The sequence below is a fragment of the Corvus moneduloides genome, chromosome 6 (assembly GCF_009650955.1).
Source record: "Corvus moneduloides isolate bCorMon1 chromosome 6, bCorMon1.pri, whole genome shotgun sequence".
Lineage (NCBI taxonomy): Eukaryota > Metazoa > Chordata > Aves > Passeriformes > Corvidae > Corvus > Corvus moneduloides.
Window position 1 is genome coordinate 50,520,205 of NC_045481.1, and position 21,640 is coordinate 50,541,844.

The window sequence follows — 21,640 nt, forward strand, 5'->3', positions numbered from 1 at the left end:
CAAATTTCATTTGTAACTCTTTCTTTTCTTGTGAGTTCCTTTGTGTATGTAAGCTCCTTCATCAACCATGGATTTTACAGAAGAAAACAAGTGAAGTAATTAACCAAATATAAAATGCAGAATTATTTTGTCTGCCAACTGGGAGATTCTGAAGAACTTTTAGAAATTCATTTAGTACCTGAAATACCTCAGCTGCATGTTGTGGCAAATCCAATGTCAGACTGAGCTTTCTTTTCCTCTGCAAATTAAACAGAGAATAATTTAGAAAATACATGGCTGAAGGAGCTGAAAACATGAGGAATCAAAACAATTCCTCACTTGTCCTGATGGGGTTTTGTGACTGAAACACAATGATAATAGGAAAATAATAATATTGGAAAGCAGAAGTAGTTGGAGGTGGAGCAAATGAGCAGTCAAGGCCATGTTTCATCCTGAAGAACATTTTCAAGTTTCTACCCTCTTTTAGGAGAGAATCTCCCAATGTTTTCTCCTCGTGTCTGGTATGCACAGCACAGAACTAGGTCATTGAACAATAGACTGAACAGCAGTCAGCACTCTACTTCTGCATAATGCATTAAGTATAACATGGAGAAACTGTTTGTAGAGCTGAAAGCTGGTGTTTCACGTCTGTAAATTCCAGCTGACATGACATTTAATATTGTTTCATAGTAATGAACAACAAGGTTTCATTCATTCACAAGTACAACGTAATGCCAAGTTTAATCTGAAGAGGTAACAACAAGGCAAGAGGGAAAACATGCTATGTTCCCTCAAATGAGAATGCTAAATTAATGATAACCATTGAACACTTTGCTACTGATACACAGCACTACAGAGACCACTATTGAGAGACAGTATTACACTGCCTTTATAGTGCCCTTGTCCAGTAGCTGAGTGAGGAACTGGGTTAACATATAAAATACCTTTCAGTTTCCACTTTCTAGTTCCAGATTTCCTATGGAGGTCTCCAGCTCTCAAAAGCTTTCTGTTTTTCTAGGAGTGGGCATTCTTTTAAGGGGTTTGTTTTTTTTTTCCTTTTTTTGTCTTCTTAAGTTCCCTTTTCACTGAGGTACAACTTAGATTTCTAGACAAAATAATATTGGTTCTGTCCTCTATTATTCCTTATTTCAAATATTTGTCTTTGAAAACCTCTGCATAGAATTCAGACTTGTGTTTTCATAGAGGTATGAACACAAACTTAAATCTCAGAGTGGGGAAAATGTGCTTTTTTTCATTAAAAAACCAGTGCATTTTAATACAAACTCTTCTTTCAGCTTCTGAATTTTCATGTTTCCCAAATGTTGATTGTCTTTTTCAGTTTAAGTTGGAAAATAAGTGGAAAGGCAAAGTGAGCAGCACCGATCAGCACTGTGTGCTGCCAAGAGTGTTTTGTATTTGCATGTACAATCGTTTATGCATTATGGCACTGCAGATCAAAATAATCTCAAAGTTTCTGTATATGTTTCACATTTAAAACTGATTTTCATAAATGCAAACATTCAGAATCTGTAAAAAAAAAAAAAAAAATTGTCCCTGAGCTAAAATTCTAATTAGATGCATTCATTATTTGTTCAGATTTAAAAAATAAGGCATGTATCAATGCATACCCATATGCACTGGCATATAATGAGAACTATCCTATATGGAGCATTAAGACTCCTTCTGTTCTTTTCCAGGAAAGAACAAGGTTTGAAAATTTAGGCCCGCAATTAACAGGGAAACCCAATGAAGATGGAAAAATTGGCCCCGGTGTCATCGATCTTACAAGGCCAGAAGATGCAGAAGGTGAGTTGCAATTTTGACCATGGGTTATTAACACTGCACCACAGGATGATATGGCTGAAATACTGCCAGTGTCATAAGTACTGTCTATGTTACCTTCCAGGGTAACACTTGATTGATTTCTGTCTGGATTTTTGGGGTTTCAGTAAGTCCATAACAAAGTGTGGAGGCCTGAAAAGGACTGTGTAGCCCTTTTAGCCCTTTGCAACACAACTGTTTTTCCCCCAAGCAGCTGCCAAATAAGTGTGTACATTTTGTACTCTTAATATAACTTCAGGAGATATTGAGAAAATTATCTCAGGAAGGATATATATTCCCCATTTTTTTAGTATTTAGCAGCTGTGAAGAAGGTTAGAGCATTTTCAGAAATCTGCCCATCGTGCACCAACTATTCAAGGTATAACAAGCACAATTCTATTCATAGGCAGCCATCAAATCATAATGAAAATATACTTCACATTTTCTGTATGAAAAGGCCTTTTTCATGATATAAAACTTCAGTGCACCCATTTCAGTGAGAGTTATATATAAACATATATAGATATATGTTTCAAGCCCCAGGTGGAAGTCAGTGTGTAACAGGTCTGAGTTGAGTCTTGAGCAGGATTACCATGCATGCTCTGGAAGTGGATGTCACTGGGAACTTCTCTACCCTGTGATATATTAGAAGAGCACATGTACATATGTAGGAACCCTACCTGTAGGAAGTTTAATGTACTATTCAGATAAAATATTATGCAAGATTCTGCCCCCTCAATTTAGTTCTGTTTGAGAATAATTTTACTCTTTTTAAACTGGGGAAATTCTAGTTATGGCTTGAGAAGGTTAAAACACCTCTGAATTTTTCCATTAACATCCAAACATCTGACAGATCCAAAGTCTGCTTTTTTCTTGGATCAAAAGAACAGGACCAGTAAACTTTAGGGATAAACTTTATTATTTATGAGCTTCATTTATTCATCCTTAATTGAATTTGATTGACCACTGTTGTATCATCTGTAAACAGAAAAATAACAAACAGAATGTAGGTAAAAAATAACTTTCAGACAGATGTTTTGCAATGACTCTTTCTTCTAGAAAAAAGGAATCAAGAGATACATGGACTTTCCAAAGCACTTTTTGTCCAATCAGTTATTTATAAAGTGCTTTATAAAGAAATGTCCATCCAGCAGCAATATTTCATATTTCAACATGTTGAAGAATTTTGGTTTTTTTTGTCGGTTTGGGTGAAAAGTTGCAAGGGAATACTTACAGATACACAGTGACTGGTTTAGATGACATCAGGCCTCTGACCCCACTGCTGGTTTAGGTAATTTCCTTCAATTCATCCATTCTCTTCCTAGTGTTCTTAATTTAGTATCTTGATACCCCTTGTGGCACTGACAGCCCCCTCTGTTACTGGATAGTGCAGAGAGAAGCTTTGCCATATGTAACCCAATCTACAGTGATGCTTTGCCAGTTTAAGGACAGTGTGCATGTCTTTCTAGAGCTACTGGGGCACTCTGAGGCATGGTGCCTTGCCACATTAGAAATCCGAGTTCATGAATGGATTCAGATTTCCAGAATTTGTTCAGCAGCCAAGAGATATCTCCGGAAAAGAGATGCTGGGTACATAGCACTGCTGATCTGAAAAAAAACATTGGCAGGAGTTCTAAACTGAGCTGCTTATTCGTCCTTCTCGTAGACAAGGTGAATTTAGATATTAGCTGGATGTAAGAAAAAGACATTAAAAATATAACCTGAGTTTTGCCCCTTATATTTGGCAAGCTGGCTAAGAGATGACACTTCTCGCCTAACATAATTTACAGTGGAAGTCCATAGCAAACAGTGCTGCTGAAATATCAGCAGTTAAACTGTGGTCTCTCAGATACTGTACCATGCTACACTCTGTCCAGCTTCTAATTATCACGAAACTATTACAGATTTTTCTAGGCTTGTCAATGTTTTTTATACGTGTTCCTATTATTTTGTGCTTCCAAACTTGTCTGTTTCAGCCCTGGCCTACTAAGAAACTTGACAGCTTATTCTTCAGAATCACAGAATCATTTAGGTTGGAAAAGACCCTTAGGATCATCAAGTCCAACCCAGCTCTGCCAAGTCCACCACTAATCCATGTCCCAAAGTGCCACAACTGGATCTTTTAAATACCTTCAGGGATGGTGACTCAGCCACTTCCCTGGACAGCCTGTTCCAGTGCTCTACAACTCTTTCAGTGAAGAAATTTTACCTTTACATCAAATCTAAACCTCCCTTGGCACGTGAGGCCATTTCCTCTTGTTCTATCACTTCTTCCTTGCAAAAAAATTCTGACCCCCATCTCTCTGCAGACTCCTTTCATGTTGTTGTAGAGAGTGATAAGATCCCCCTGAGCCTCCTTTTCTCCAGGCTAAACACCCTCAGCTCCCTCAGCCACTCTTCATCAGACCTGAGCTCCAGACCTTTCACCAGCTTTGTTTCTCTTCTTTCACCTCCTGTAAGAATTCCTTGTTGCATTTCATTGTTGCCACGGTCACAATCTTAGCTGAATGTCAAAGGTTCCTAATAGGCACAGTCATGTTCTTCAAAGACTTCATGCGTTTCACACCTTCCTTTCTGTATTGTCATTTTTATTTTAAATCTTTTTTTTTTTTTCTTTTTTTTTGTACTTTCTGAATGCAGGTTGCTGTAGAACTCTTTAGACAACATTTCTGTGGTTTATGTGTGATTTTACACATATAACACAATCAAACAGGGAATAAAGATTTCTGAAGTGACTTATTGATGGCCAAATTTTGACGCCCTATCTTTTCTTGTCAGAAATACCTCCAGATCTCTGAGGCCCAGGTGCAGTTGTGACAGAGTGAGTGGATGGCTGTTAGATCTGCCAGGTGGCTTTACTCTCATCACCAGAATTTTAGGACTTCAGAATTAAGAAATTAACTATATTTAGAGAAGATGTTAACAATTTGTAGAGGGTTCTTTAAAAGTGGTAGTGGGGGCAGGTGTAAGAGTGGGGCAGTGGTGTAGCAGATTCTTTCCTGAGCTAAGGATTCCAAATTTAGTCCCGCTGCTGGCCATAAATGGGGAAAATGCAGTTTGGGTTGTAGTCTGATCCCCCCCACTGGAGTAGAGGAAAGGGGCTGTGGAAGTGCACTTTCACTCCCTACCTACCTGCACATTTGCATTTCCATAGGAAACTAAAGTGTGAAGAGATATGGTGCACGTCTGTCCATCCCAACAGGCATTTGAGATGGATCAGATCTGGGAAGTGCTCCTGATTCCCATAGTTTTGACACAATGTTTAAGGTTCATGTAATTCGTTAGAAGACATATCAGCAGACTTCTGCTTTACAGAATGCCTTTGTAACAGTATCTAGCAATGATTTCTCTCTGCTCCTTACATCTTTTCTATAACATATGGCGGTGATCTGAGTATGACAGGATCAGAGTCATGTTTTCCTGTAATTTTAGGAGTGCTTGTGGTACTGGCTCATTGATCAGAAGTTGAAGCTACAGATTTCTTTTTTTTTGAGTCGTGAATTATAAGTATTGAAATTCTTTAAACTTAGAAATTAGACAAATATGAAATCGTATAGAATGATTTTTTTTAACTTGTATTAACTGCCCTATTGAAACCTTTTTAAGATTAATTAAAGGTAAAATGTAATTAATGGTAGCTAGTTCTACTTTCAGAGATAAGTTGTCTTCAAAGTTTGTTTTGCTCATAATGAGCTAACAGTCATCTGAATAGAGGCCTGAAAATCATTAGCAAGAGTTTTCTATTAAATATGACATAAACCAATATTTCTATTACTTCCTTAGCCACCAGCAGGATGAAGCTAACTATGTTAAAAATCATGCTCAGACTGTATTTAAAACATTGCTACTGACTGTGGCACCATTGATGAATAATCCACAGCTGTTAGACTTGTATCATTACCTGAAATCCCAGTTGCCATGTTAAAATATATGATACATTTGTAGTTAGAAAATTCAAAAACATGATTTGAAAGCCTCACAAACATTTGGCGACTAGTATCCAAAATTATAAAGAAGACCCAATTAGAGAACTAAACAAGGATTTTTTTCCCCTGAAACATTAACATTATAAAGGAAACATAATTCTTTCTGTAGGTGGCTTCATAATTCTGAACATTTGAGATTGTTAGTATTGAAATATAGGTAACAGGGATGGACACACCCAGACAGCTTTAAATGCAGCTATAGCCAAACACTCTCTTGAACATGACTGACATACATCAGCTGACCAGAGTGTGCAGAGTGTAGTCAGGAGTCATAGGTAAGCCCTGTTTAAATTTCAGGTCAGAAAACCTAAGTAATACTAAAGTATTTAGCATACAAAATACTGAAGTATTTAGTTCTCAGTTATTGAGGATATTGGATCATGTGAACAAGTTTTTTTTGTTCAAGTTCTAGAAAAAGATTTTCCTTTCACAGATACTCAGATTTGGGTGATAGTGCTGTTCCTTTTGAATTATAAAATGTACACAATGTTTATGGATCCTTCTGGTTTTGTGGTTGTGGTCACATTCTTTGGAAATTTGAAGGAAGTGTATTAAGATTTTGTTTTCTACTAGATAGAAATCTGCAGGGTAGACCTAACCTTCCTGTTGACGATTACTGATTTTACCTTAGCTCAGGTTGCAGTATGGTTTCCTTCAGCAGTCATATTCAGAGATTCAAATCCCATCAAGACTTGATCCTCATTCCTGCCAAAGAATTGAATCTATTAAAGTGTAATTTTCTTGATTGGATCCTAGGCTCAGGGTAAAAACATCTGAATGTTATTGTTTTGCCACTATCTCACAGTGGGATTTTATAAAAGAGAAACAACTTATCTGTGTCTGGTTTTCCTTAGTGAAAATAAGATGCATTGCAAAGCTGAATTAATTTTCAGAAAGCAAATAGAAATAGATGGAAATGCCTTATTAGTGCTTAACATTTAGTTCCATGTTCATTCATGCTGATATTTTAGAATCAGAGGCTTGTGAGTTAAATATTTGGCCTCACAGTTTGCCATTTGGGACAATGTACAAAAAGAGTTCTGGGTCCTCATTTGATGTTTTCATTCAAAATTTTCACACTGCAGTTTTCTTGCTTCAGTAAAACTTGTGTTCAGCACTTGCTGCTTCTTTCTTGGACACTATTCTACCAGTGTGTGTTAAGCATGGACCTGAAGGGTAGGTACATGTCTGCTAGTTAGAAACAGTTTTAAATAATATGGTGGGATCTGTCTACCTACTTCATCTGTCTGTGTATTTATTTGTCCTTGTATTAGACTAATAAGATTTTTCAAAGTCTCCCAGAGGATAACTTTTGCTATGAAACCTGGCTGTCAAGTTAGTTCTTGGAGTCCTCAGCATGGGATTGGCACCAGCCCATCTCCTTAAATTCATTGATTTAGTGCCTGTGTCCTCCCTTGCACTGCTTGCTGTCTCTTACTTCAACTTGTAAATTCCTTGGGTTAAAGTTGTTTTCTATATTTCAAATCACGGTTTGAGACTGCACAGCTTTAAGCCTTATCTGTGTGCTCCTGGTGTCTTTGAACCATGCTCCAAGTAAACTAAATGCAAGCCAGTTGCAAGCTGGATAAACACTGGTAATTGTCTGGTTCCAGTAGTAAGGCCTAGCTTGATCTTATTAATTCTAGTTCAGTTTTTGGTCTGAACCTGGTTTTGGACTTGAATCCAGGCTTGGAGGAGCACAAGCTCACCTTATCTTTTAGAAGAATTTATTTCAATTCATTAGTAAGCCTAAGAACCCAGTTCTGCAGCATTTCAGAGGGTGGACTTGTTGTCCAGTGTACAAAGTCAATGATCAAGATTTCCTGCAATTAACAGTGTGTCTTTTTATGTCCATAGAATTAGGCCTTCCCATTCATATTTGGCTTGGGCTAGTCACATTGCAAGGAATGTTGTAGCACAATGGGATATTCCACCTGTCCAAAAGTAAGGGAAATTAAATGGCGAAGAAAGACATGGTGTTAGGCATTATCACAGACTTAACTGGTTACCAGAACATCATAAAAAATGAGTGGTTGAAGTGGCATCATCGGCAGTGAATGTGGAAGCATGCAAAGGAGAGGAATGAGTTAAGTGAGGAAAGACAGGGAGTCTGCAGTGTAGAAAGAATCTGGAAGAAATATGAGAAAACTGAGATACAAGGGGTTCTCTAAGGCTGAGGAGAAACTGCCACCAGTTTCTGTCCATCTGTCAAAGTGTCATTTTCTCCCTCCCTGGCAAGAAGAGAGCAGGCATCATGAGATGGGTTTTGCACATCTATTAGGTGTATTATTAAAGAACTTCTACCATATGCTCAAAGCCTCAACAACCTCATATATGCCCAATAGCAAATAATTGCTTGTACGAAAGGGTGAGGGTTCCTTCTCTACTTCAAAAAAGGTTGGCTTTGAGCAGCTGAAGAGGCAGGTGAAAGGGAACCATACATTTGCAGGCAGATCAACCTTGGCAGACTGCCAACACAATCCAAACCTGTGAGGTAACTTGTTTAACACCCTCCTGGGCAGAGGTGTAAACAGCAGGTAGCAGAGGTAGGGTAAAAGCATCACCTACTTTTGTGACAGTGCTTCGTAAATACCGGAGGAAAGAATTCCTCTCCATGCCAGAATTTGTCGCACATAAATATTTGTAATAGTTGCTATGGCAGTTGAGAGGAGAAAGATGAAAATCAGAAAACAGTGAAAGCTGTCTGAAAACAAAGAAATGTATCCAGAGACTAAGCTCGACTACTGGAATTTTTATTGCCCTGAGTTCTTATTATAGGCATTTGATTGCAAAAACACCCCCCAAACAAAAAACGCCCCAAGCAAAATCCAATAATTGTATCTTTATTATTTAAAGATAAAATAGCTTATTATCTTAATTAGCCCAGATGCTAAAAGGTGGCCTTCATTAGCTGTAGTTGCCATTTTTAACATCCATGAATCTGACTGTGCCTGACACTTGGGTGATATGCTTAAATTTTCCAGAATAACTCAAAACAGATAGGAATCTGGGATAAAGTACTTAGGCACAGCATTTCAGTTGTCTGGGATGAGATTCAGTGCTTCAGCCCTGGAGTAACTCAACACCTACAAATGGGTTAGGAATAAGATCTCTTTAAGAATCATCCCATCACTTTTCTGATGGCAACCACTTCGCGCATCTCATTGTTGCCAGCATCCCCATAAAATTTTGGAGGGGGAACTGAAAAACCTGTGTTGGGAGTGTGTGGACTGATCTTTCCACAGCATTGAAACTTATTCCTCTCAAGACACTAACATTTAACATATAGTATGCTTCTCATTTTCAGAATAACAAATCTGGGTATCCTCCACAACTGCTAACTTTTGATTTTCAACTGTCTTAGGTTTTTTTTTTCCCTGCTGTTAAATATGAGGCTTTCTTGTCTGACATTTCCAAGCTGCATTAATTGATTCTTATAGAATAGTATCTTGTTGCTGCCTGCTCCAAGCTGCCCTTCTCCTCCCTGGTCAAACAAGCCAGGATTTGCCCCTGCCATGTGCTCTGAACACCTTTGTTCCAAGCTGTGCAAAACTGAAAGTAACTCAAACTCTGTAGCAGTGTCTGATTGGCCGGTCACCCCGGGTCCGCCCCCAGTCCTCCCCTTTCCTTTCTCCTGAATAAAAGAGGACCTCAGAGTGGGCCTGCCCTCTTTGGCTCTGCACCACTTTCTGCCGACGCTGTCTGTGTGTCTCTGTCTCTTATTGAAAGCAGGACTATAGCATAAGCCAAGAGCTGTATTTCTCCCTCTTTGCTTCTGCTGGTGGTATTGGCTTTGCAGCTGCCCTTTGCCGTTCTTGCTGAAGGGCCAGGTTGCTTGTGCCGTCCCTCTAGACGACTCAGGCTTTCCGAGGCGCTGAGACTGAGCGCTAGCCAGTAAAAGCTGTGAGTATAACCACAGTATCTTTATTTTCAAAAATTCCACTTAGGATTTCTGATGTTGTACAATCAAGCACTCTTACAATGCCCTGAGTTTTACATAGGGGTGCCTATTAACACAGTTATGACTAAGAGCTTTTCACAATTTCCATTATATAGTAAAACATTATTTTCAGGAATTTAGAAGGCAGCTGTAAAAAGCAACTGTGAACTGCAGTTTTACACAGAAAATCTTCGCCCATGAGAAAATTATTGTCACAAATGTTGAAAGCATCAGTCAGTTTGCGTTGCTATTTTTAGGTGGACTGACTGAAAAATTAAATATAGTAACTCAGTGGTTTAAAACATTTTTTCACACTCATGTACAGCCACCAGGTGTAAAACGCCCCATGATCCTGATTCTCTGAGGGTTTCTAGCTATGACAAAAGGAGCTTGAAGCTCCATAAAATAGGTTAAAATTTCCAGGCACGATTGAATTTTCAGTTGATGGAGAAAGTCACCATTATATCATACTGCAAGAAGGAGGGAGGAACCTTGCCCATCTTCCTTAAATCCTTGAGCACAGGGAGTGGAGCAGAGACATGAATACACTAAGGAAAGAGCATCATACATTCTGGCTAAGCATGAGCAATTGGTCCAGATTCAAACAAGCCCTCTTCGTACAGCTGTCTATTTTTCTAAGTCTAAAATGTGTACCATTTTCTCCTTCAGGAACCTCAGTATCTCAGCAATAGAAAAATGTTTAGGATCATTTGCCTTTCTTCCATGTAGATATGCAAAGTATCTAAGCAAGTGCCTAGCAAATAACTTGGTAGCAAGGGGAAAATATTTCCTTAATTTGTACTTTGATTTGATTTCACAGGATCAGTGCTCCAAAGTGTGTGTAGTGTGAGCATTACAGTGTCTTCACAGAGTCTTCAAATAAAGAATGGTTGTGTTTTCAATTTGGAAGGGGTAGTTTCACAGGAATTAAAAAAAGAATGATCTGTAAATTTCTGTCTAAGCCCCTATTTCATGGCAAATGCTTTATTTTTTATCCAGCCAGGTAAATGTCATAGCATATTGAGACATGCCATTGCCATATTTGCAAAAACATCTTCCTGGTTTTGCTTACAAATCCCAAAAGCACAGGGGTACCTTATTTGAAAAATTAGCCTGAAGAACAGCTCCTGTTATCATGCTGCTTTTGCTTCTCTCTCTTCATGTTATATTATTTACTAATTATATTATCAGTTATTGTAGTACCAGCACACCATGTGAAAGGCAAGAAGAAATGGCATATACCTATCCTAGCCCCAGATGCTTGCTAATTACTGATGTGATATGACAAGTGAAAAAACTAACGCTGGATGGAAGGAATTAGTTATATTGCTACAAAGAATGACATTGCATCATTCAGAAAGTGACAAATTATTGAAGATGGAATGCAGGAAATGGGTCACTAAAGCAGTGACTGCAACACATTTTAAAATCTTTTGCTAAGTTTTCTGCATTTCTTAATACCACATAATTTGAGGGAGGTAGTTTGTAAAACCCTGTTCCATTGTTAAACATAATTCCCTTTTACAAACTACATTGTACTTAAGCTTTTAAAAATCATTGTTTTGCTAAAGAACATGTGAGCCAGCAAAGAACAGTGTTCAGCTACACCTTGAACAATGCATCCATCAAATATGAAGTCAGACTGCCTTCTTTCTCTGTCCTTAATTCCCGTCTGTCATTTCTCCATCTTAAAACAAAACAAAGCATTGACTGAAGTATGAATGGATCACTATGGCCCTTGTTCAAACAGGACTTTTTCAACAAAAAAGCTTTTTGGGATGACTGAAGACTGCGGAATTAGCCCCTGTGTTTTAAATTAATGTTGTGTTTTCTGGATGTTCTAGGTGACACTCATGTCATGAGAAATTTGAAATGATGTGAATAACAGCTACACTGGCAGTAAGGCTGTTACTTTTATGGAAACATTTTTATGTTAAATAGATTAGTGAATTCCTCTTTGTATTGCTTTGACTTTGAATATGATTAATATAGTAACAATAATTGCTTAGCTGGTAGACAGCTGCTTTTTCTGAAAAATCAAATCAAATCCATAGATCTTGTCAGGTACCTGACAATAATTTTTAGTATTGTTTCTCTTGGGCTGGGCTGTTTCATCCACGATTTTCCTTTCTGTGGGCCTCTATTTTCCCCAACTGAATATGAAATAAAATATCAAAGGGAAACAACAATAATGTTTGTAGGAATGTAGATGGTTGTTAGGTCTGATGACTGGCAATTCCTTACTTCTGGCATCATTACTTAGGCTGAAAAACTTTCAACTTAAATATGATTCATATTTCTGTTCTATCAATAACATTAATGTCAGAATGGGGTTGTTAGCATTTAATTAATTATCTGTGAAGGATCTTGAAGTCTGCAAGTGGCACAAGATTGAAAAATATGATGACACTTAAACACCTCCCCAAATTTATAGTAGAGGCTGATTCTTCATCACAATTTCTGTATAGATGTTTCATGGATCTTCACTGAGTAACCATTATGTTAGACCATATGTGTGACTATGTCAGCCACCAAGAGCTAAAGTCAGGCCTCAAGCTCTAATTAATTCAGTTAATATCCCATGTAATTTAAAGCATTATTGTATTGTTTTAGCTATATTCCATGCCAAGTTTCCATGAGGGTTAGCATTTTTTAGAATGTGGTCAAGAAATCTAAATTGTTTGTGTAAGCCATCAAGCAAGTAGCTACATTTAGCATTTTTAATTCATTTAAATAGTACAGATTTGGACTGTGGAGCATGGATGTGCTAGTGGCTTATTTAGAATTATTGTTTTGGTGTTTATTAGGACACAGCTAACAATTCAGCTTTAAACACTGGTGAGTGAACTGGTGGAGCTGAGAACACTTGCTTTGATTTCACACGCAGCAGATATTCCACTCAATTTTAGCTTTAGGCTTTCAAATGGGGAAAGATGTATATGCAGGTTGTGAGTATGGCTGTGAAAACTGGTGCTGTGTTTTAATTGAGATTAAGTATTTTGCTTGCATATGTAAAACAAATGTACTAAAAAAAGTAAACTCGCTGCCACCAAAACTGAAAGCAAGGCACTCTGGAAAATATATGCTGATATATAACTGGCTAGAATTTCCTTCATTTTGCAAAGCCACGAGCCACATGCATCAGCTCACCACAAAGTCATTAGGTCTTTTTAAACTCAGATGAAAAACATTAACAAATACCACAAAAGGCTTTAGTATGGCCCCTTTGTTCATTCACATATGGCAGTTTATAACTCCTGCACCACTTGGGTCGTGTGTTTGTTTAAGCTGCCTCCATCAGGCCAGCCCTGAAAGAACAAAAGACATCTTGAGCGATCCTAAGCAGGAAATGGGCTAATCTAAACATGGCTTGTGACACTATAAGTAGAATAGAAAGGGGAGGGATTGATTAGTCATTAATGTCCAATTGACTCCATATGGATGTTGCAATAATAAGGCCTTTTTCAGTGCAGTAGCAGAGTTATTGAATTAGAGGTTTATGTTTCCTCAGAGCTGACCTTAGGGAATTCCCGGTTGGTTCTTCTTGTTGATGTTTTAAAGAGAATGGAGTCTCTTAGCAGCAAAAAGAGAAGTCTTATCATGACCAAGTGTTGCTTGGATGTAGCTAACCTGTGCTACAATATATTCCCACCTCTTAGTATTTACTTAGCACATTTCAGAATCCTTGCAGGTGAAAAAATTTAGAGGCCATTTAAATATTCCAATATTTAACAAATTGCTTGTGGCTTTCCTAGTTTTTCTTCCCATTCATTCACTGACATGCAGCCTGTAGGAAATGCTCAATGCTCAAATTGCAGCTGAATAATATTTGTGTAGCATTTGGAACAAAAGCAGCCTGACAAACAGAACATTTGTGTCACCCTTGTTCCAAACCTAGCTGTGTTTCCAAGTGGGTTTTTTGTCAGTGATGACAAGACATGCCAGTAAAGACAATAGTTCATGTGGTACCCATTTATGTTGCCTCTCTTGCTGATAATAAAAAATGAGAAAGTCTGAATGGTGTTGGGGATGAAGAAATAAGAGACAGGAAAGGGGCAAAACAGATAAATGTTACTCTACAACTGCTACATGTTGCTTAGATTACAGTGAAGTAGTAGTAGTAGTAATTCTTGTAACTTTCTCTAAAACTGATAACCCAGAATATTAGTTAAATGGCTACTCTTGTGTTCTAAGCTTCCCAAAGCTTCTCTTTTCATACTATTTTTTCCATATTTGTCTTTTTCTATTTGATTTTAAATACTGCTACATTTTTCACAAAGGCTGCATTTGTCTGTACACAGGTTAAGAGCAGCTCAGGGGACAGCCAAGCTGGTTTTTCATGCTCCCTGTTTTTATGGCATGTCCATGTTTATGAGTAACCCATCTCTTGTGGTAAAAGAGTGACTCCTTTTTGCATGTTTATCAGGATCTGGTCTCTGCAGTGCTAGTTGTGTTGCCACAGACAGGGACAGGTATTTTGGAGGTCACAATCAGTCTTTTCCAAACTAGGCAAATATGTCACCTCAGCTTAATGAATAACTGATGATAGGAGCTTTACTACTAACCAGTCTTTTCATGCCAGGAACCTAGAAAGATTGTCTTTATTTCTATGTATCCCATCTTGGTGTGTGTCCATGGAAGACGATCTGCAGTATATTCCCTAGATTAGCCAGATTCATTATCTGGGGGAAGTCGGGGGAAATGTATCACTTCAAACATGAATCAATGGCCATAGTGTGAAGAGTAATTAAGGAATAACAGGGTGACTGATAAAAATCTCTTTCTTTTTGCTATCACATCTTTTCTCTCTCTTTTCCTCATCTTTTTCTTAGCCTTTTTTTGGTCCTTTCTATCACATCTACTATTGTTTGTTTTCTGGTAACATGTAAAGCCCCATATTGGGTTTTGTTGTAGATGATGTGCAAAATGGAAGGTAAACTCATATCCCAGTAAAGACAGTAGGATTAACCCTACTATGGCCAAGATTTCAGAAAACGTGCTGAGAGATGGTGCCTGCTGTAGAATTCTTTTCATCAGTAAATGTAAGAAAATCAGATAAAGGCATGAATGAATAAATAAATAAATAAACAATGTAACAATTGTTATTTTATGTTTCTTAACATTTATTTCACATTAGGATATTTATCTTTCCTGTTGATGATCAGATTCTTTTATCTTTCTATTTTTCTCTGACTAGAGATCTCTTTAGAAATGAAAATAGTGTTTGAAATTATTTTCATGAAGCTGCAGCATTTTTAGATTTATTGTGGTGTTCTTTGCCTCAGTATTTCCCCTAGAGTAGTGTGGAATCCAGCTTTCACAGAGAGGTTATATCCATACATCCACAAAAAAAGATCATTCTTCTTTAATCTGCTTTTAGTTTTAAATCATCGAAGTCATAACAAGTTGAGCAAATGAAAAGGATCTAGGAAGTAAGGCAGTGAACACGTCCAGAAGCTAAAAGTGTCACTTTGAGGACAGCCCCTGTCTTTAGGCCAAAGTATAGACTTCTTTGCCAACTAAGCCACTAGGAAAGCCAAACTGTACTGCTTTTGCAATAATTATAAATTCTGACCAAGCTCTTAATTCTGAAAATCCCTCCTCCTGTGATTGCTGTATGAACAGTAACTGGCAGGTAGAGCACTAGTTGCCATAGAGAGAAAATTACCAAATTCCTTCTCTCATCTTGTCCTTCACTGGTGGTACATTTCCATTTTATCTGTTATTTTAGTTATTAGAATTTCCTGAAAATATTTTCAGAAAGACGTAAAACACCTACTTCTTTGCACTTGCTTATTTTTTTTCTTTATATGTTTCAGGTGTCTCTCAGCCTCCGTCAGTATGAACTATAATTATCACAATAGGAAAAAACCCCTTACTTTGTTAGATCTGTTGAAATTGTTTCTATAGGGCACAATAATGTCAAAATATCTGCTTGACAGGATGAAGTACCTAAGAACAACCAGTTTGAAAGCTTGTTCTTATGTGTTTCAACTTGTAAAACCTCACTGAGCGCGTGTCTTTCTATCATTAGCACCTCATTTCTAATCTGAAAAGGTACCAAGACCTTCTGGCTCCCCCCGTAGAATCCCATGCTAGAAGAACTATTTTACTGTAATGCTTTATATGCTGAATATAATTCTGTGGTTCTGAGACAGAAGAGCATGAAGATTATATTGCTTTAGTTATTTGCAGAAATTCATTTTGCAAATGCTTTTGTGATAGCCTATAGGTCAACTTGCAAATATTTCCCCAGAGATCAAGCTCAAAGAACATCAACTCTTTGGCTGTTTTTGCAAGTCCTTCAAGTATGGACTTGCATAAAGCGGATGCAGCCAGAGTTGACCTTCTTGGGATGGTTGTAATTTATTACTCCACGTAAGAATTGTTTTCTGACATAACCTTTCTCTGAAAACAGATTATTTATGGTCATTTTCTGCCTTCTGTTTATTTTTTGCCTTTGGTTTATTTTCTCTGTTGGTTTATTTTCATTCTATCTAAATTAGATATTAGAATTAAATTCATTCTATCTAAATTACAGATTTAAAAGCCACCTATAATCTTGCTCTCAGTAAGACTACTTTTTACCTGCATTAGGATTGAAAAGTCCAAAATCATGTTAGAAAGGGCTAAAGACAAACTTCCTTAGCTGTAGTGAATAAGTACCTTTGTGAAAGTAAGAGATGGAAAGACATCCTATGGATTCAAATATGTCTTTCCTTTGTTGTGGGTAAAGCAGCTGAATAAGAAATTATAACTTTCGCATAAATAATAATTTAATTTTTTTTTCACCGGCTTCCTGAGTGCCCACATACTAGTAACATATTTTTATTATGTTGTCTTAAAGGGTAGAACAACATGTTACATGCTGTGTTTGACTTTTCTCGAATTATATATCTGTCTCAACAAATATTTCAGTATTGACTTACTATGTTTGCAACTTATTGAAGTTTCTAAATAAATACATCCTCTCTCAAAAAACACCTTTGACATGTTTGTGGTCCAAGGCTTCTGGCAGCAATGGACAGAGCCTCATCAACCATTCACGCCTCTAAACTGGCCCTACCTGCAGGTCCCTCTGCAAAAGTGCCCTTTGCTTTTGCAGTAAAAAGCTGACTGCAGCCTCCTGTAAATGCAGAACACCTGTAGCATGGTGCTTAACTTAGAACAGTGTTAAAACAGTTTTGCAGCTCACATTTGCCGCAAACCTGTCCTCTTTTATGTGCACGCATGTTAGTATACAAATTGCCAAATTGGTGTCAGTTGTAAAGTAATGGCATTGGAGGCATCATAAATTACCCCGGTGATCCTCAGGAGAAGACACTGCTGTATGCGAATGAGTGTTTTGCTCTCAGAGTAATGTATGTCTTCATCTGGCCCAGTAGTCAGCATATTGCCCTGTGTTGATGGATACAGTCAGCTTGAAACTACACTACATTTCACTGCACAATAAACATGGCTGTCAACACCATATAAAGCAAAATCAATTTATCCTGTATGGTCAGTGCGTTTTAAATGAAATTAATGTACTGTGGACCTGGTGGCAAAAAGGTAGTGTATTAGTTATGCATCCTCTATTTTAGGGGCCTTTTTTCATGTAAATGTGTTTCTTATATAGAATTTTTAAAAAGGTATGCCTATATAATGCTTTCACTCTGAATTAGGAAAATTGGTTTTTGCACAACTAAAACTTGTGCCTGTATTCAGTAAACGGCAGTGTTTTGTTTTACTTACTGTAAAGAATTAATCTTATATTATTTGGCAAATAAATTCATGTTAGTAGCTGTAATAGTTTATAAAAAAAGGAGACCTATTGCTGTACTAATTTGTTGTCAAGTATCTTGTTTTTTCAAGGTATTAAATTATATGATCGGTTTGATGAGGTCTAAGTATGTGAGTCTCCCACTGTAAACCCTTTTTGCCTTTTTTATAGCTAAGATATAACTCTAAAAACATATATTATCATTACAATTGCAGAAGTTTTTTCCAGTAAAGGCATGCCTTGGTAATCTGTTTCTCCCATAGTAACTAGTTCTGCACTTCAGCTCTGTGAACTCTAAACCCCCATGAGGCTTTACTGTTTGTGGTCAAGAAACAGGGCTGGATGCATTCAAAAACCCAGTTAAGGCTGGCATTAGGTGAATTAATGGCAGATAAAAACCAGGACGCTGGGATACACTAAAGCACAGCAGGCATGGAGCTGGAGTTCTCGTCTCCCACTCCGGAGGCTCCAGGATTCTGTGCAGGTACCTGTTGGAGGCAGACAGTTATATTAGATATATGTGGTCAAATGCTCCAAAGCACATCTAAAATTCAACCAAAGCAGATGCAACTTTAAAATATTCAGCTCCAAATGTTATCAGATCCATTCAAAAGGCAGCATGTACCTGGTGCACTGTATAATCCATTTTATGAAATATTTGGCTTCACTGCTGAAGCAGCAAAGTCATTGTCAACGGCTTGTGTCAACAGGCCTACATAAGTTTGGATTCTCAAATGTAACTTTCATGTGAGTTTTTTTGAGCATTCAGATCATGTGTTTTATGTTAAAGTCCCAAATGGAAACTTTATCAAATCTCCATGTCTTAATTGGAGAAATACCAGTGCAATTCGTTTCTTCAATTTGATGTTGGGTCATCTCAGATGGGCAAGCCTGGCCAGTTACACTGAGACCACTGGTTGTCCCTTCTCTCTCTCTCTCTCTCTCTCTCTCTCTCTCTCTCATAAATCTGGCAGCAGAGAGAGAGAGACAGAGAGCAAAAGAGGCTAAAATAAGCACAGCACTTAAAGCACTTTCCTAATTCACGTAATAATGCTTTGCATCCATCTTGTTTCTTCCTGCCCTGACATTACAGGGAGTAAAGCAGTGAATGGCTCTGCCGCTAAACTACAGCAGTATTATTGTTGGCCAACAGGAGGGGCCACGGTGGCTGAAGCCCGGGTCTACCGGGACTCGCGGGGCCGTGCCAGCAGTGAGCCCCACATCAAGCGGCCGATGAACGCCTTCATGGTCTGGGCCAAGGATGAGCGCCGGAAAATCCTCCAGGCCTTCCCCGACATGCACAACTCCAACATCAGCAAAATCCTAGGTAAGTGCAAGGCAACGGGCAACAGGTTGTGCTGGCAGGTTTAGATTCGATATTAGGAAGAAATTCTGTACTGTGAGGGTGGTGAGGCACTGGCACAGGCTGCCCAGAGATGATGTGGGTGCCCCCTTCCTGGAAGTGTTCGAGGCCAGGTAGGATGGAGCTCTGAGCAACCTGGTCGAGTGAAAGGTGTCCCTGCCCATGGCAGGGGGTTAGAACTGTATGATCTTTATGGTCCTTTCCAACCCAAACCATTCTACAGTTCTATGAACTTCTCTAATTTTAGGCCTTTTTTCTGGGAGATGTTCACCGAAATTGATGTTACTGAAACTTATACAAATGAAGATTCATGGACTATATTAATTTTCATTCCCTTCCTTTTCCCTTTCTGCCCCTTCTCTAATGCGTTATAGTCTCAACAGCACTCACAACATGCTTTAAAGCTTAGCAGCATTGAAAAGGAATGTTTTGTGAAATCTGTTGCAAGAGTGTGTCCCCATAAAGGGTTTAATTGCTAGATCCCATTAGAATGCACCTGAACTACAAATCACATGAATGCAAAATGGAACTTGATAGAATAAATACTGGGATAAAGTTAAAAAAGTTCAAAATCAAAGGTTTATGTCAGACAGTGCAACGTCAAGGAAACCCGGCATAGTTCAAAAGACCTGTACATGCAAACCTCACATCCAAAATGATGTTTGGTTCAAAATGTTGCAATATTCAAAAAACTAACCACTAGAAGCATGCAGTTAAAATATTGCTTAGGTAAAAGACACCTTAGTTAATATTTAATTTGTATAGATTGGGACAATTGGGGAATATTCCATGGATTATATTTTGCCACTGTGCAAATAAATGGACTCATTTTTGAGAAATTTTGATTTGCTTTTTAAGACCCCTTGAGAGAATTAGAAACATACGTGCGAATGAGTGGTGAAATGTTAAAACCTATATTTGCTTTTTGAGTCTTTGAAGTGAAAGACAGATTCCAAATGTAGCTCATAATAAATAAAAGTAAAAATCAAGTTTCCTCTGTAATCATTTTATTGTAAACTCTGAGTTCAAATACATTCTTAGCAAAGTTTGTTGCATGTTAGTTCAATCAGAGGCAAGAATACATAGAAATAAATGTTACTTTGTCCTAAAACTTCCAAAATCTTTCTTAGTAGTTCTCATATTTTTGTCTACCATATAAGTGAGTTGTATGAATAGCCTTTCAGTTTTGTATAAAACCTTCACTGTTTCAGTGTTGGCAGCTGTAGGGAATCTATATTATTTGTGTGCATTCTGTGAAAAAAACTATTAGGAGCATAGTAACTGTATTCATTAAAATGTAAACTTCCAGCATAAATATTTCAGAAGTGCCAGCAATTGAGTGTTTGTTAACCATGGAATTAACCTGTCAGTATCTGCTCTGCCACAAATAAGTCTATGTCCATATAATATCTGTGCAACTTTTCCAGGACAATGAGAAAAGAGACTGAAATATTAGAACTGACACAGAATATTGCTGGCTACAGATAATATTTATACAACTTTTCCATTTGTTGATGTATGAAAAATGTTGGTAAAAGAATAGCTTCCACCCACGTTCACCACAGCTGTAATCGTTTTATTCATCTAAAAGACACCAAAAAGCTATTTTCTGCATTTCTTATTCCTGTCTCTATTCAAGTGTTTAGATAGCTCCTTACAGACAATACAAGAGATCTGAATACTTTTGCCTCTTCCTGTGTACACTGTGTTAATTTTTTAAACTTTTTTTTTGGTGCAGCTTTCAATGAGAGTTTACAGGACCTGAAGAGGTGTATATAGTTACAATGTGCTTTCTCTTTTACTTTTTATCTTTCCAGTGTGAGTTTGTGAAATGTAACTTTCTCTATTCAGTTCTGTGTGCTTATTACATCTGGCCAGAAAATAATATGCATAATAGGATTTAAAATAAGTATCAGTATTATGCCAAGCTTATATCAGAAGTTCAGTAAATTTAAAACACGCAGACAGCAAGGGATTGTTCATAACTTTGCTGAATCTATAAGGTTTGATCCTTTTTTCCTGCCACATAACAAGTTGTTAATATCTATTAGCTGGAGTGTATAAACTAAATTCTCATAAAAATATCAAAGACGCCTGTGTCCCTAGGCAATGTATTAGGCTTTTAACAGTGAAAGTATGGCTGCAGACTTTCCTTAACCATCATACTGTGCGTGGTATTACAGAGGTATGGAATTACTCACAGATTAATGCTCTTGTTGTAAAAAAATTAAGTAGTCTGTTTTGCAGCACGAGGCTGAGATTTTGAGACATAACTGTTGATTTTAAGTGCACCTATTTAATTGAGATTTACATATGCTTGGTCTGCAGCAATATCTGAAAGTCAGGGTTCCTTTAAGGTGTCTCAGGTTGTGCAAGCCAATATATGTGCAGAGTGATGTAAATTTAAATCAATTTATTTAACTATCTTAATTAAAATTTATTATGGTGAGAAGGCATGTTGAATGGTGTATGTGTAAGGCTAAACCTGCTTTACTTGAGCACTCACTAACATTTTGTGTCATTAGGATCTCGCTGGAAGTCCATGTCAAATCAAGAGAAACAACCTTATTACGAAGAGCAGGCACGACTAAGTAAAATCCACCTAGAAAAGTATCCTAATTACAAATACAAACCTCGACCAAAACGTACCTGCATTGTGGATGGGAAGAAACTGCGTATTGGCGAATACAAGCAACTGATGAGGTCTCGAAGACAGGAGATGAGGCAGTTTTTTACTGTAGGGTGAGTACAATCGCTGTAATTGTTTTCCAAGACAGAGCACGTTGTTT

The 21,640-nt window shown here is 37.7% G+C and overlaps 1 protein-coding gene across 8 annotated transcripts in view; it reads left to right on the forward strand.

Annotated features, from left to right (window-relative positions):
• Window positions 1-21,640, forward strand: part of SOX6 (SRY-box transcription factor 6) — a 373,678-nt gene that overhangs the window by 337,951 nt on the left and 14,087 nt on the right. For 6 of the 8 annotated variants that reach the window (XM_032112424.1, XM_032112416.1, XM_032112422.1 and 3 more), the window contains 3 exons: window positions 1,677-1,785; window positions 18,582-18,815; window positions 21,377-21,593. In XM_032112424.1, coding sequence (XP_031968315.1) covers window positions 1,677-1,785; window positions 18,582-18,815; window positions 21,377-21,593 — 560 coding nt within the window. The remainder of the gene's footprint in view (window positions 1-1,676; window positions 1,786-18,581; window positions 18,816-21,376; window positions 21,594-21,640) is intronic. The other 2 variants (XM_032112420.1, XM_032112421.1) reach the window with 1 other exon arrangement.